We start from the raw sequence: 14,651 nt of genomic DNA, 5'->3' as shown, positions 1-14,651 counted from the left end.
CCTACAACTTCTTGGATGCCATACTAGAATTTAAAGTTACTGGGAAAATATCTGTGGGAGCAACCCAACTCATTGGCATATCCTTAATAATTGTAAGTGTGACAAATTAGCTACTATTTGTGCCTTTTATTGAACAGTTGTGCATCTAGTAAGCATTTAGTAGTGATGATTTTCTAATGGAATGTTGCTTATTTTATGCCAGGACTTTGGTATATGGGAACGTGGTGACAAGACCAACCAAGGGATCTCAGAATTGAATGCCAGTTCAGTTGGAATGGCAAAGGTAATTTTTTTTGCTTTGTTTATCCCAGGTACGGGGGAAGAAAGTCCGGTACATCTTTGCCATAGATAAAGGCTTAATGTGAATATGGACCATCATCAAATTAATTGTTCTTTTAAACCACAGGCAAAATTCAGAGTTCTTTCCTAGAACTATGAACATGTAGGTAAAGACTTCTTTCATAAGCTCCAGATTTATATATCCAAATTGGTTTCGTAGCATATCTCTACCTACATATCTTGCAAGGAACTCAGAGAAAATATCTTAAACTAAACTCATCATCTCTACCATTATACAACAAACAAAAGAAGGTCTATCGTCCTTCTATACACCATTTGACAAAGCTTGATATCAGGAAACTATTTCTTAATCCTCTACCACCCACATTCTCCTGCACCCCCCATATCATTATCATCATCATTACCTTTTCACTTGGCTTTATCTTTTCTTTCCCACTGCTACTGCCTCAGTAACAGCTCTTATATATGAAAAAGGCAAGAAGGCATAAAATAGGATAGCAAGAATCGGATCAAAATATATATATTATAATGATAAATACGCACGGCTTAATTTGTTTCTCCTAACAAAAGGCAAAAAACACAGGTTGATTTTAAAAGAGAGAAAAAGGAAGTTCAGCCTTTACTACTTACAAGAGTTCTAACATAACAATTTGATACAGAAATATTAAAAATAGAAAGATGGGCAAAGTCTTGCCAACATAAACAAAAAAACATGGTGACTATGTATGTAAACATCAAATGGAGTAGAATTCAAAGCAAAATAGTATTATATGGAATAAAGAAGACAAATACGGTCAAGGCAGAATTTTAAAAGGCACAGCCTAAAATGAGGAAGCCTGGCCTGGAATGTAGTTTCAATTAATATAAAACAAAATATATTAGAAATACAAGTCAAAATAGAAGCAGTTATAAGGGGATAATTTAACAAAAACCACTGCCAGGCATGACAGATTAAATAAACCAAAAATAACATCACAGGAAGTTTCAACTATATAATTAATGTGGTTGAATTAGTAAGTATATATGGAACTTTGTACCTAGAGATATTTATCCCCAGGTAAACTTTTTCTTTTAATGTATTTTTATCAAAGTGGCACAAATATTGAGTTTGTTTTAAGAAATCTTACTATACTTCTGTGTAATCTGACTTTTTATTCCACCTGAGGACATGCTTGTTGATTTTTTAGAGAGGGGAAAGGAAGAAGAGAGAGAAAGAGAGAAACATAGATGTGAGAGAAAAATATCAACTGGTTGCCTCTCACACAGGCACTAACTGGGGACCAAAGCTGCAACCCAGGCATGTGCCCTGATTGGGAATTGAACTGACAACCCTTTAGTTCACAGGCCAGTGCTGAATCCACTGAGCCACACCAGTCAGGGCTGTAATTGTTTCTTGATTGCTGTTATCCCATTCATGGGTGTGCTTCATTGTCAGGCTGGTTGAGGCTCAGCTCCAACCACATTGTGAAAATTATTGTATGTGTGCTGACCAAACAAAACAATCCAAAGCAAAAGCAAATGGAAAACAACTCAACAAATAAACAAACCAGCAACAATAACAAAAATAACAATGAAAAGAATCAGAAATGAAAAGTCACTAATACTCTAACAAAAACAATAAAAATTAAACAAAAAAGAGAAAAGAATAATAAAAGACAAGTAACAAAAAGAATTAGAGAAGGAAAAGAAGTTGGAAAGTATATGAAAGGAAAAAAGGAAGATGAAAGAAACATAATAACAAAAATAATAAATTCATATATAGAGAAAAATGTAGATGAAATAAAATAAAAATAAGGAAAACTAAAAAAAGAATAGAAAAGAATAACAATAGGAAAGACAGAATGAGAGATATGGAAGAAAATCAGCAAGACAAGGAAAAATGAAATAGAAAAGACAAAGAAAAGATTAAAAAAGAAAAAAGTGTGGTTTGCCTCACCAGATTGTTGTGCCTGCTGTGATGACAGCAATCTTGTCTTCTTTCCATACACTGTTAGTGAAGCCCGGTGAAGCCCATTGGGTCCCCCTCTGGTGCTATCTGAAGCTGGCCATTTGTTGTGCCGGTCTTAGGCCTCTCAAGAGGTTCTCTGTCGCAAACCAATGTCAGATAGCTGTCCCATCCTGGCCCTTGGCAAATCTGTCAAGGTGGAGCTTCTAGTTGACCAGCAAATGGGGCCTCCAGAGTTCAGAGGTTGGATGTGCCTCCAGTCTCATTCTTTGACAGTTCCCTCTCTGAGCTGCTCTCCCTTCTTTCAGAAATGCTCTCAGGGCAGGGTAACCTGGCAGGGGTGTTTCAGCTCCAATGCTGGTACTCACACTCTGTAGGAAGGGTAGGCAGGTACTTCCTCTTCTTTCCATGGGTGTGCAGGCTGAACTTGCTGGGGAGCTTGACTCTGATTCCACATATTGCAGCTGCAGAGCCCAGAGTATGCCCATCTGACTCCTGGGCAGAAGCCCAGCTGGGGATCACACATAAAAAAAATCAGTACCGCTTGGCACTCAAATTTCTGTGCATGCAGTGGTAACAGCAGGGCAGGGCCAAATCTCCCAGTTCCACCTGGGCTTTAAATGGGCCAAATGTTTCACTCTTCTGCGCCATCTAACCAAGCAAGCTGTAGCCAAATTTTTAGCCCAGCATAGTTCCCCTTTGCCTTGAGGCAGACAGAATGACTCAGTAGATTGGTCGCCACCTAATGTGGGTTAGAGTGGTCCTCTCCCTCAAGCCTCACCATCCAGACTCTGACAAGGGATCTGCCCAAAGTCCTTCTAGAGAACAGAGGGCCCTTCAAATTCACTGTTCTGTGTACCAAGAACACCCCTTCTCCAGCCTCCACCTGCCATGTGACTCCTCTAGTATTCACAGATCAGGGAAAACTTCCCAACCTAGTATTGTAACAATGGGCTCACTTCTTCCCTGGCATGGGGCTCTGGTCTCCCAGGTGGATCTAATCCCCACTGCTTCTCACTCCTGATGCTGCATCGGCTCCCCTTCTTGTCTCTTGTTGCTCTGGATTTGGGATCCCTGTATGGGGATGAGGTCCCACCCTCCTATGGAGAGGAAGCTCCTCTGGTATAGTATCCCTCTGACTCCATCATCACCACACCTGCATGAGGGGCTTCACCCTTTCCTTGTCTCTTCTCATCTTTCCTTGTGCTCCTGCTTCTAACATTCTAGACCAGCTACACTTAAGCTGTTTTTTCAAGTTGAATGTTCTGCAATTTAGCTGCAAGACTGGTCTGAGTCTGGGATCATGCAGACTGAGCTTCCAGCTACTCTGCAGCCACATTGGAATTCCTCCACCCATTTTTAATTGTTTTGTTGTTGTTGTTCTTGAGTTTCTAATATGTTTTGGATATTAACCTCTTATCAGATATGTGCTTGCCAGTATTTTCTACCATTCCGTAGGTTGTCTGTCAGGGTTTTTTTTGTTACTTTTGCTGTGCAGAAGCTTTTTAGTTTGCTGTAGTCCCAATTGTTGAGTTTTGCTTTAGTTGCTTATGCTTTTGGTTTCATCTATAAAAATTATTGTAAAAACTAACATAAAGGAGTTTCTTCCCTGTGTTATCTTCTAGGAGTTTTATAGTATCAGATCTTATGTTTAATATTTTTAATTTTTATTAAAAATTAAGATAGGTATAAGTAGGTATCAAATTTCATTGCTTTACATGTGGTTATCCAATTTTCCCAACATGATTTATTGATTAGTTGAAGATACTATCCTTCACTCACTGAGTTTTTTTCACTCCTTTGTCAAATATTAATTGACCATAAATGCAAGGGTCCATTTCTGGATTCTTTATTTTGTTCCATTGGTCTATGTGTCTGGTTTTTTTAAAAGATTTTATTTATTTTTAGAGAGAGGAGAAGGGGAGAGAAACATCAATGTGTGGTTGCCTCTCATGCGCCCTCTACTGGGGACCTGGCCCACAACCCAGGCATATGCCCTGACTGGTAATTGAACCAGTAATCCTTTGTTTCACCAGCCTGCACTCAATCCCCTGAGCTACACCGCCAGGGCTATGTGTCTATTTTAATGCCTATACCATACTATTTTAATTACTATATTTTTGTTATATAATTTAAAATTGTGACATGTTAGTCTTCCAGCTTTGCTCTTCTTTCCCATGATTGCTTTGGATGTTTGAGGTCCTTGGTGGTTTCATGTAAATTTTAGGGCCTTTCACCTCCTTTGTTAAATTTATTTTTAAGTATTTTATTGATTTTGATGCTATTGTGAAAAGGATAGATTTTTTAAATGTCTTTTTCAGATGTTTTGTTGTTAGTGTACAAAAACACCACTGATTTCTGCATGCTGATTTTATGTCTTTCGACTTTACTGTATTTGTTGATTAGTTTTTTGGTTAAGTCTTCAGGGTTTTCTACATGTAAGACAACACCATCTCTAAATAATGACAATTTTACTTTCATTCTAATTTGGATTCCTTGTCTTCCCTGATTGCACTGGCTAGGAATTCTAACACCATGTTCAGTAAAAGTATTTTTTGGTTCTGATCTTACAGGAGAAGCTTTCATTCATTCACTGTTGAGTATAATGTTAACTGTGTTTATCATATATGGCCTTTATTATGTTAAGATATGTTCTTTCTATATTGAATGTGTTGAGGGTTTCTATCATGAAAAGATGGCCACAGCCTCCATCTTAATTGTCTCTTAGACAATATGAGAGGGAAAAAACAACTCAAAGGCTTCTTGGAATAAAGAATGTTAATTGTAGCCCTGGCTGGTGTAGCTCAGTGGATTGAACATGGGCCTGTGAACCAAAGGGTTGCTGGTTTGATTCCCAGTCAGGGCACATTCCTGGGTTGTGTGTGGGCCAGGCTCCCAGTAAGGGGTATGTGAGAGGTAACCACACATTCATGTTTCTCTCCCTCTCTTTCTCCTTCCCTTTTCCTCTATCTACAAAATAAATAAACAAAATCTTTTAAAAAAGAATGTTAGTTGTATTTTATTTTCTGCTGAACATACTTAAAATGACATTATGTGCATTGCTATGATATTAAGATACAGGGCATAGAAATATATATCTTTTTAATGCTGACATTAGCCATTCCTTCTTTGTTCCTTACAGGCAGCCCTGGAAGCATTAGATGAACTGAATCTGTTTGGTGTGAAAGGTGGGCCTCCATCAGTTATTCACGTACTTGCTGATGAAGTACAGCACTGCCAGGTAAGAAATAATGGACCACATTACAGAAAATTTATTCTAACCTAGAGTCAGACTTAGTAAGGACTTTAAAATAAAGAAACCTGGTTGAGAATACATAATCTTATTTATTACCATATGCCAAAAATGACTTATCAAACATCCTGTATTAAGATAAGCTTGATATAACATTAGCAGTAACATAAATCATAGCCTTGTTTTTTTACCCAAAGTTATAAAGGGATCCCATTATAGTATATGGGCTCCTTCAGTGTTGTCATATCAAGTTTATGGACCCTGCTCCTGAGTATTTCTTTTTCTAGGTATAAAAGGAGAATAAGGGATGATTGATTTTGAGTGTTCTTGATAGTGGCTCTGAAACATTTCCTTGTCCCAGTTTTAAATGTTTGGAGTTCAGATTGTTTAAATGGTAAATACATATGTTCAGTTTTGTTTAGGATTACTCTGTGTATTAAAAGATTAAGGTTCTTCTCATTGGCAAAATGAGTTTTCTTCTCTAAACCCTGATTAGACACCCATAATGTTATAGTGAGTGGGAACTCATCTTCTAACTGTAAAAACACAACATTTCTTATGGAAAAGATAAATATAAGGGATATATGAGCTGAGCCTTCCATTTCCTATTTCTCAGCAGCTACATTTTCCCTTATCTTTATGCTTAATAGGTGCTTGTTGAATAACAGGATTGTAGATGGGATAATGATGTTAAGACTATTCTATATCCATTAGCATCTGCTTAACAATCAGGATTGGAAAGCATTGAGAGCAGGATCAAAACAGGGGATAACTTACAGAACTAGCTAGTTTTTTAAAGCTGTCACTATTGAATACTGTTTAGATTTTCTTCTCCATGATCCTCTTCTACATAAATCCTTTGAAACTAAATCTGTTAGTTTTTTTAACTCTTTTTTTTAAGATTTTATTTATTGATCCTTAGAGGGGAAGGGAAGGAGAAAGGGAGAGAAACATCAATGTGTGGTTGCCTTTCATGCATCCCCTGCTGGGAACTGGCCTGCAGGAAACTGGGCTGCAACCCAAGCATGTGCCCTGGCTGGGAATTGAACCGCGATTATCTGGTTCGCAGGCCCGCACTCAATCCACTGAGCTATGCCAGCCAGGGCCTAAATCTGTTAGTTTTATAACCTCGAGTTATTCACTAATGTGCCACCTTTGATTTTCTTTCTCTTAGTCTATTCTTAATTCAATACTCCCTCGGGCTTCAACATCCAAAGAGGTTGATGCTAGTCTACTTTCAGTTATTTCCTTCCCAGCCTTTGCAGTAGAGGATAATCAGTTGGTGGAAGTCACAAAACAAGAAATCATCACCAAGCTTCAGGTATGTCTATATGAGGGTTCTTACTTTAAGGGAAAGTTGTTATCTTCTGGGGCCTTGACTATGACTTGTGTCAATGATTTAACTAAATAACAGGGTTAATATAATAGGTAATAAGGAAAATTAACATCATGTACTCCCGATACATTGCACCAAGAAGTGCACAGTACCTCTGTGACATCCTTCCCAATACTGCATAACCTCAATCTAATCATGAGAAAACCTTAGACAAAAACAAATTAAGGGGCATTTTACAAAATAACTGACACACACACTTTGAAGGTGTCAAAGTGATGCTTTTTAAACAAAGAAGGACTGAGGAACTGCCACAGGTTGAGAGAGACTAAGGAGGCATGACAACTAAAAGCACTGGGATCCTGAATCAGGTAATAGAACAGAAAAAAGCCATTAGTGGAAAAATTGGTGAAATCCAAGTAAGTTCTGTACTTTGGTTAATAGTGTGAATTTTTTAGTTTTGATAAATCCTCTTTAGCTTTGTAACGTGGTTAAGAAAAGGGGAAACTGGTAGAAGGGTATATGGAAACCCTCTTCACTGTTCTTGTAACCCTTCTGCAATTCTCAAACTATCTAAAAAATGTAAAAAATATGATTTCCTTTTTTTTAAGGCTGAGGTGTCTTATAATCGTATAAGCTGTGTGAGCAAGAACACAGAGATTACTAATTGGGCCGTCACAGGTTTGTCCTAATGGTGGAAAGCCATGGAGAGGAAATATTAGGAACACTGTTTTAGGGAAGAGTCTGTAACTTAGCCCTGCCTTGAAATCACATTGCTGAAATCACTTTCTGCTGCTGGGCTGGTATTAGGGTTGTTTGAATTATTATATTTTTTTCACTTTTCCACATTAAAATTTTCTTTCCTATTTAAAAAATTTATTTATTTAATTGTTGTTCAAGTACAGTTTTCTGTCTTTTACTCCCATCCTAGCCTACCACCCCCAGTGCTCCCCACCTCCCTCCCATTTCTACCCCCCTTAGTTGTTGTCCATGTGTCCTTTATACTAGTTCCTGTAAATCCTTCCCCTTTTCCCCTGAAATTCCCTCCCCTCTGCCCTCTGGTCCCTGTCAGCCTGTTCTCTATTTCAGTGTCTTTGGTTATATTTTGCTTGCTTGTTTGTTTGTTGTTTAGGTTCCTGTTAAAGGTGAGATCATATGGGGTTTGTCTTTCACCGCCTAGTTTATTTCACTGAGCTTAATGCTTTCCAGTTCCATCCATGCTGTTGCAAAGGGTAGGAGCTCCCTTCTTTCTGCTGCATAGAATTCCATTGTGTAAATGTACCATGTTTTTTGGATCCATTCATTTACTGATGGGCAACTAGGTTGCTCCCAACTCTTAGCTACTGTAAATTGTGCTGCTATGAACATTGGGGTGCAGAGGTTCTTTTGGATTGGTGTTTCAGGGTTGTTAGGACATACTCCTAGCAGTGCAATTGCTGGGTCAAAAGGCAGATTCATTTTTAGTTTTCTGTGAAAATTCCATACTGTTTTCCACAGTGGTTGTACCAGTCTGCAATCCCACCAATAGTGAACTGGGGTTCCCTTTTCTCTACAACCTCTCCAACACTTGTAGATTGTTGATTTGTTTATGATGGCCATCCTGACCGCCGTAAAGTGGTATCTATCTCATTGTGGTTTTAATTTGCATCTCTCTGATAGCTAGTGATATTGAGCATCTTTTCATGTGTCTTTGGATCCTCTGTATGTTCTCCTTGGAAAAATGTCTGTTCAAGTCCTTTGCCCACTTTTTAATTGGGTTGCTTGTCTTCTTAGATTGGAGTCCTGTAAGTTCTTTGTATATTTGGAGATTAAACCCTTGTCTGAGGTATCATTGGCAAATATGTTTTCCCATATAGTTGGTTTTCTTTTTATTTTAATACTGTCTTCTTAGCCATGCAGAAGCTTTTTATTTTAATGAGATCCCACTTGTTAATTCTTTCCTTTATGTCCCTTGCTCTAGGGGACATATCAGTAAAAATGTTGCTGCGTGAAATATCTGACATTTCACTTGCCAGTGTTCTCCTCTAGGACTTTAATGATGTCACGGCTTATATTTAAGTCTTTTATACACCTTGAATCTATTTTGGTGTATGGTGTAAGATGGTGCTCAAATTTAATTTTTTTGCACGTAGCTCTCCAGTTCTCCCAACACCATTTGTTGAAGAGGCTATTTTTACTCCATTTTATGTTACTACCCTTTTTGTTGAATATTAATTGACCGTAGAGACTTGGATTTGTTTCTGGGCTCTCTGTTCTGTTCCATTGGTCTATGTGCCTGTTTTTATGCCAGTACCAGGCTGTTTTGATTACAGTTACCTTGTAATACAGTTTGGTATCAGGTATTGTGATCCCTTCTACTTTGTTCTTCTTTCTCAAAATTGCGACTGCTATTCGAGGTTGTTTATGGTTCCATATAAATTTTTGAAGTGTTTGTTCTATGTTTGTGAAGTATGTCATTGGTATTTTAATAGGTATTGCATTGAATATGAAAATTGCTTTGGGTAGTATGGACATTTTGATGATGTTAATTCTTCCAATCCATGAACAAGGTATATGTTTCCATTTGTTTTTGTCTTCCTTGATTTCTTTCTTCAGGGCTGTGTAGTTTTCTGCATACAGGTACTTTACCTCCTTAGTTAGGTTTATTCCCAGATATTTTATTTTTCTTTTTGCTATATCGAATGGGATTTTTTCCTTGATTTCTGCTTCTACTGATTCATTGTTGGTATACAAAAATGCCTTTGATTTCTGAATGTTGACTTTGTAACCAGCTGTTTTGACAAATTCATTAATTAGTTCGAGCAGTTTTTGGGTAGAGTCTATAGGATTTTCCATGTACACTATCATGTCATCTGCAAACAGTGACAGTTTTGTTTCTTTCTTTCCAATTTGGATGTCTTTTATTTCCTTTTCTTGTCTCTCTTCTGTGGCTAGGAGTTCCAATACTGTATTGAATAGAAATGGTGAAAGTAGACAACCTTGTCTTGTTCCTGATCTTAGTGGAAAAGCTTTTAGTTTTTGCCCATTGAGTATGATGTTGTCTATAGGTCTCTCATATATGGCCTTTATTATATTGAGGAATGCTTCCTCTGTTCCCACTTTGCTGAGTGTTTTTATCATAAATGGGTGTTGTACCTTATCAAAAGGTTTTTCCGCATCTGTTGATATGATCATGTGGTTTTTGTCTTTGCTTTTGTTTATGTGATGTATTACATTTACTGATTTGCGAATATTGAACCATCCTTGCATCCCTGGGATGAATCCCACTTGGTCGTGGTGAGTGATCTTTTTAATGTATTGTTGGATGCGGTTTGCCAATATTTTGTTGAGGATTTTTGCATCTATGTTCATCAGCAATATTGGCCTGAAGTTTTCTTTCTTTGTTGTGTCTCTATCTGGTTTTGGAATTAAGATGATGCTGGTTCATAAAAAGAATTTGGGAGTTTTCCATCCTTCTGGATTTTTTGGAATAGTCTGTGGAGAATAGGGGTTAGCTCTTCCTTAAATGCTTTGTAGAATTCTGTGAAACCATCTGGTCCAGGGCTTTTGTGTGTTGGGAAATTTTTGATTACTGCTTCAATTACATTTGCTGATATTGGTCTGTTCAGGTTTTCTGCTTCTTTTTCATTGAGTTTTGGAAGATTATATTTTTCTAGAAATTTGTCAATTTCACCTAGGTTTTCAAATTTCTTGTCATAAAGTTCTTCATGGTACTTTCTTACAATTCTTTGTATTTCTCTGCTGTCAGTTGTAATGCCTCCTCTTTGATTTCTGATTGTGTTTATTTGGGCCCTCTCTCTTTTTTTCTTGATGAGCCTACTTAAAGGCTTGTTGATTTTGTTTATTTAAAAAAAACAGCTCCTGGACTCCTTGATCCTCAGAATTGTGCTTTTAGCCTCTGTGTCATTTAATTCTGCTCTGATCTTGGTTATTTCCTTCCTTCTGCTTGCTCTGGGCTGTCTTTGTTGTTGTTCCTCGAGTTCTTGTAGGCGTAGGGTTAGGTTGTTTGTTTGAAATGTTTTTATTTTTTTCAGTAGGCCTGTATTGCTATGAGCTTCCCCCTCAGGACTGCCTTTGCTGTGTCCCATAAGTTTAGGGACACAGCAGTTCAATGAACATGAGTTCATTTTCATTTGTTTCCAGAAACTTTTTGATTTCTTCCGTAATATCATTCTTGACCCATTCGTTGTTTAATAGCATGCTATTTAATCTTCATGATTTTGAGTGTTTTGGGTTTTTTCCTTCTAGTTGGTTTGTAGTTTCAGTCCCTTGTGGTAGGAGAAGATGCTTGGTATGATTTCAATTTTCTTGAATTTGTTGAGGCTCGTTTTGTGTCCGATCATGTAGTCTATCTTTGAAAATGTTCCATGTGCATTTGAAAAGAATGTGTATATAGCTTCTTTGGGATGAAGGGCTCTATATATATCAGATAAGTCCATTTCATCTAGGGCATTGTTCAATGCCACAATATCTTTGTTGATATTTTGTTTGGAAGATCTGTCCATTTTTGACAGTGGGGTGTTAAAATCCCCAACTATAATTGTGTTGCTGTCAAAATCTTTCCTGAAGTCCTCTAAGATTTTTTTAAGTATATTTGGGCGTCCCTATGTTTGGTGCATATATGTTTACAATGTTAATGTCTTCTTGGTGGATTCTTCCCTTGAGTATAATGAAGTGAGCTTCTGGGTCTCTCTTTATGGCCCTTTTTTGAAGTCTATTTTGTCCGATATAAGAATTGCTACCCCGGCTTTTTTTCCTTGCTGTTTGCTTGGAAAACTTGTTTCCAGCCTTTCACTTTTAGTCTGTGATGGTCTTTTGTCCTGAGGTGGGTCTCTTGTAGACAGCATATGTGTGGGTCATGCTTTCTTATCCATTGAGCTATTCTGTGTCTTTTGATTGGAGCATTTAATCCATTTATGTTTAAGGTTATTATTGATAGGTACTTATTCATTGCCATTTTTGTACCTGTGTTCCTCTCTGTCTCCCTCTTATCCTTCCTTCCCTTAAAGCAGTCCTTTTAGTATTTCTTGCAGAGCTGGTTTGGTGGAGGCGTATTCTTTTAGACTTCTTTTGTCTTGGAAGCTTTTTATTTGACTTTCTATCTTGATTGAGAGCCTTGCTGGGTAAAGTAGCCTTGGTTGTAGGCCTCTGGTTCTCATTACTTGGAATATTTCTTGCCATTCTCTTCTTGCTTGGAGTGTTTCCATTGAGAAGTCGGTAGCTAACCTTATTGGGGCTCCCTTGTATGTTACTTTTGTTTTCTCCCTTGCTGCCTTTAAGATTCTCTCTTTGTCTTGGAATTTTGCCATCTTGATGATGATGTGTCTTGAAGTGGGCCTCTTTGGGTTCCTCTTCATTGGGACTCTCTGTGATTCCTGGATTTGTGTGACTTTTTCTCTCATCAAATTAGGGAAATTTTCTCTCATTACTCTTTCAAATAGGTTTTCTGTCCCTTATTCTTTTCCTTCTGATATCCGTATTACTTGGATATTATTACATTTCATATTGCCTTGCATTTCTCTTAATCCCTCTTCCTTTTTTTCCTGAGCCTCTTTTCCTTTTCTTGCTGTTTCTGGGTGTTTTTTTCTACTTTGTCCTCCGACTAACTTCTGCTTCATCAATCCTGCTTATGATTCTTTCCACTGTGTTCTTCAGTTCAGAAATTGTACTCTTCATTTCCTCTTTGTCCTACCTGATAGTTTCTTTTTTTCTTTTTTACTTTTTTTCACTTTTTTAATAGTCCTCCCACTTCCTGTTTTCTCTTGGGAGATTGAGAAGTGTCTTCTCACACATTTTTTAAAAAATTTTATTTAGGTATTTTTCAAGTACAGTTTTTTGTCTATTTCTCCCATCCCAGCCTCCCCCGCCCCTTGCTCCCCACCTCCCTCCCATTTCCACCCCCCTTAGTTCTCGTCCCTGTGTCCTTCCTATTTGTTCCTCCAAATCCCTCCCCCTTTTTCCCCTTAACTTCCCTTCCTACTCCCCTCTGGTCACTATCCCCTTGTTCTCTATTTCAGTGTCTTTGGTTTTTTTTTTTCTGCTTGCTTGCTTGTTTTGTTGTTTAGCTTCCTGTTAAAGGTGAGATTATATGGTATTTGTCTGTCAGCACCTGGCCTATTTCACTCAGCATAATGCTTTCCAGTTCCATCCATGATGCTGCAAAAGGTAGTAGCTCCTTCTTTCTCTCTGTAGCATAGAATTCCATTGTGTATATGTACCACAATTTTTGGATCCATTTATTTACTGATGGGCACCTAGGTTGCTTCCAACTCTTGGCTATTGTAAATTGTGCTGCTCTGAACATTGTGGTGCGTAGGTTCTTTGACATTGATGTTTTAGAATTCTTAGGATATAATCCCAGCAGTGGAATTGCTGGGTCAAAAGGTGGGTTGATTTTTATTTTTCTGAGAAAATTCCATACTGTATTCCATAATGGTTGTACCAGTCTGCAATCCCACCAACAGTGAACTAAGGACCCCTTTTCCCCACAACCTCTCCAACATTTGTTGTTTGTTGCTTTGTTTATGATAGCTATCCTGACCGGTGTAAAGTGGTATCTCATTGTGGTTTTAATTTGCATCTCTCTGATAGCTAACGATATTGAGCATCTCTTCATGTGTCTCTGAATATTCTGTATGTCCTCCTTGGAGAAGTGTTTGTTCGAGTCCTTTTCCCATTTTTTAATTGGGTTGGGTGTCTTCTTAGAGTGGAGTCGTGTAAGTTCTTTGTATATTTTGGAGATTAAACCTTTGTCTGAGGTATCATTGGCAAATATGTTTTCCCATACAGTTGGTTGTCTTTTTAATTTAATACTATTTTCTTTAACCATGCAGAAGCTTTTTATTTTGATGAGATCCCATTTGTTTATTCTTTCCTTTACATTCCTTGCTCTAGGGAACATATCAGTAAAGAAGTTGCTGCGTGAAATATCTGAGATTTTCTTGCCAATGTTCTCCTCTAGGACTTTAATGGTGTCACGACTTACATTTAAGTCTTTTATCCACCTTGAATTTATTTTGGTGTATGGTGTAAGTCTGTGCTCAAGTTTCATTTTTTTTGCATGTAACTGTCCACTTCTCCCAACACCATTTGTTGAAGAGGCTATCTTTACTCCATTTTATGTTACTGCCCCCTTTGTCGAATATTAATTGACTGTAGAGAGTTGGGTTGATTTCTGGGCTCTCTGTTCTGTTCCATTGGTCTATGTGCCTGTTTTTATGCCAGTAGCAGGCTGTTTTGATTACAGTGGCCTTGTAATACAGTTTGATATCAGGTAGTGTGATCCCCCCTACTTTGTTCTTCTTTCTAAAAAGAGCAGCTGCTATTCGGGGTCGTTTATGGTTCCATATAAATTTTTGGAGTGTTTGTTCTATGTCTGTGAAATATGCCATTGGTACTTTAATAGGTATTGCATTGAATGTGTATATTGCTTTGGGTAGTATGGACAATTTGATGATGTTAATTCTTCCAATCCATGAACAAGGTATATGTTTCCATTTGTTTTTGTCTTCCTTGATTTCTTTCTTCAGGGCTGTGTAGTTTTTGGCATACAGGTATTTTATCTCCTTAGTTAGGTTTATTTCCAGATATTTTATTTTTCTTTTTTCTATATCAAATGGGATTTTTTTTCTTTATTTCTGCTTCTGCTGATTCACTGTTGGCATACAAAAATGCCTTTGATTTCTGGATATTGACTTTGTAACCAGCTGTTTTGCCAAACTCATTTATTAGTTTGAGCAGTTTTTGGGTAGAGTCTATAGGATTTTCCATGTACACTATCATGTCATCTGCAAACAGTGACAGTTTTGCTTCCTCCTTTC

At 37.6% G+C, this 14,651-nt stretch overlaps 1 protein-coding gene across 3 annotated transcripts in view; it reads left to right on the top strand.

The window, feature by feature from the left end:
• The window catches only part of PHKA1 (phosphorylase kinase regulatory subunit alpha 1), a 148,866-nt gene that overhangs the window by 18,103 nt on the left and 116,112 nt on the right, over nucleotides 1-14,651 (top strand). For all 3 annotated transcript variants that reach the window (XM_037145459.2, XM_053662306.1, XM_037145458.2), the window contains exons 6-8: nucleotides 203-283; nucleotides 5,388-5,486; nucleotides 6,673-6,819. In XM_037145459.2, the coding sequence (XP_037001354.1) occupies nucleotides 203-283; nucleotides 5,388-5,486; nucleotides 6,673-6,819 (327 nt within the window). The remainder of the gene's footprint in view (nucleotides 1-202; nucleotides 284-5,387; nucleotides 5,487-6,672; nucleotides 6,820-14,651) is intronic.

Source organism: Artibeus jamaicensis, unplaced genomic scaffold, assembly GCF_021234435.1.
Source record: "Artibeus jamaicensis isolate MK-2021 breed Jamaican fruit bat unplaced genomic scaffold, CSHL_Jam_final contig_2377, whole genome shotgun sequence".
NCBI lineage: Eukaryota > Metazoa > Chordata > Mammalia > Chiroptera > Phyllostomidae > Artibeus > Artibeus jamaicensis.
This window is presented reverse-complemented; position numbering and strand designations above follow the sequence as displayed.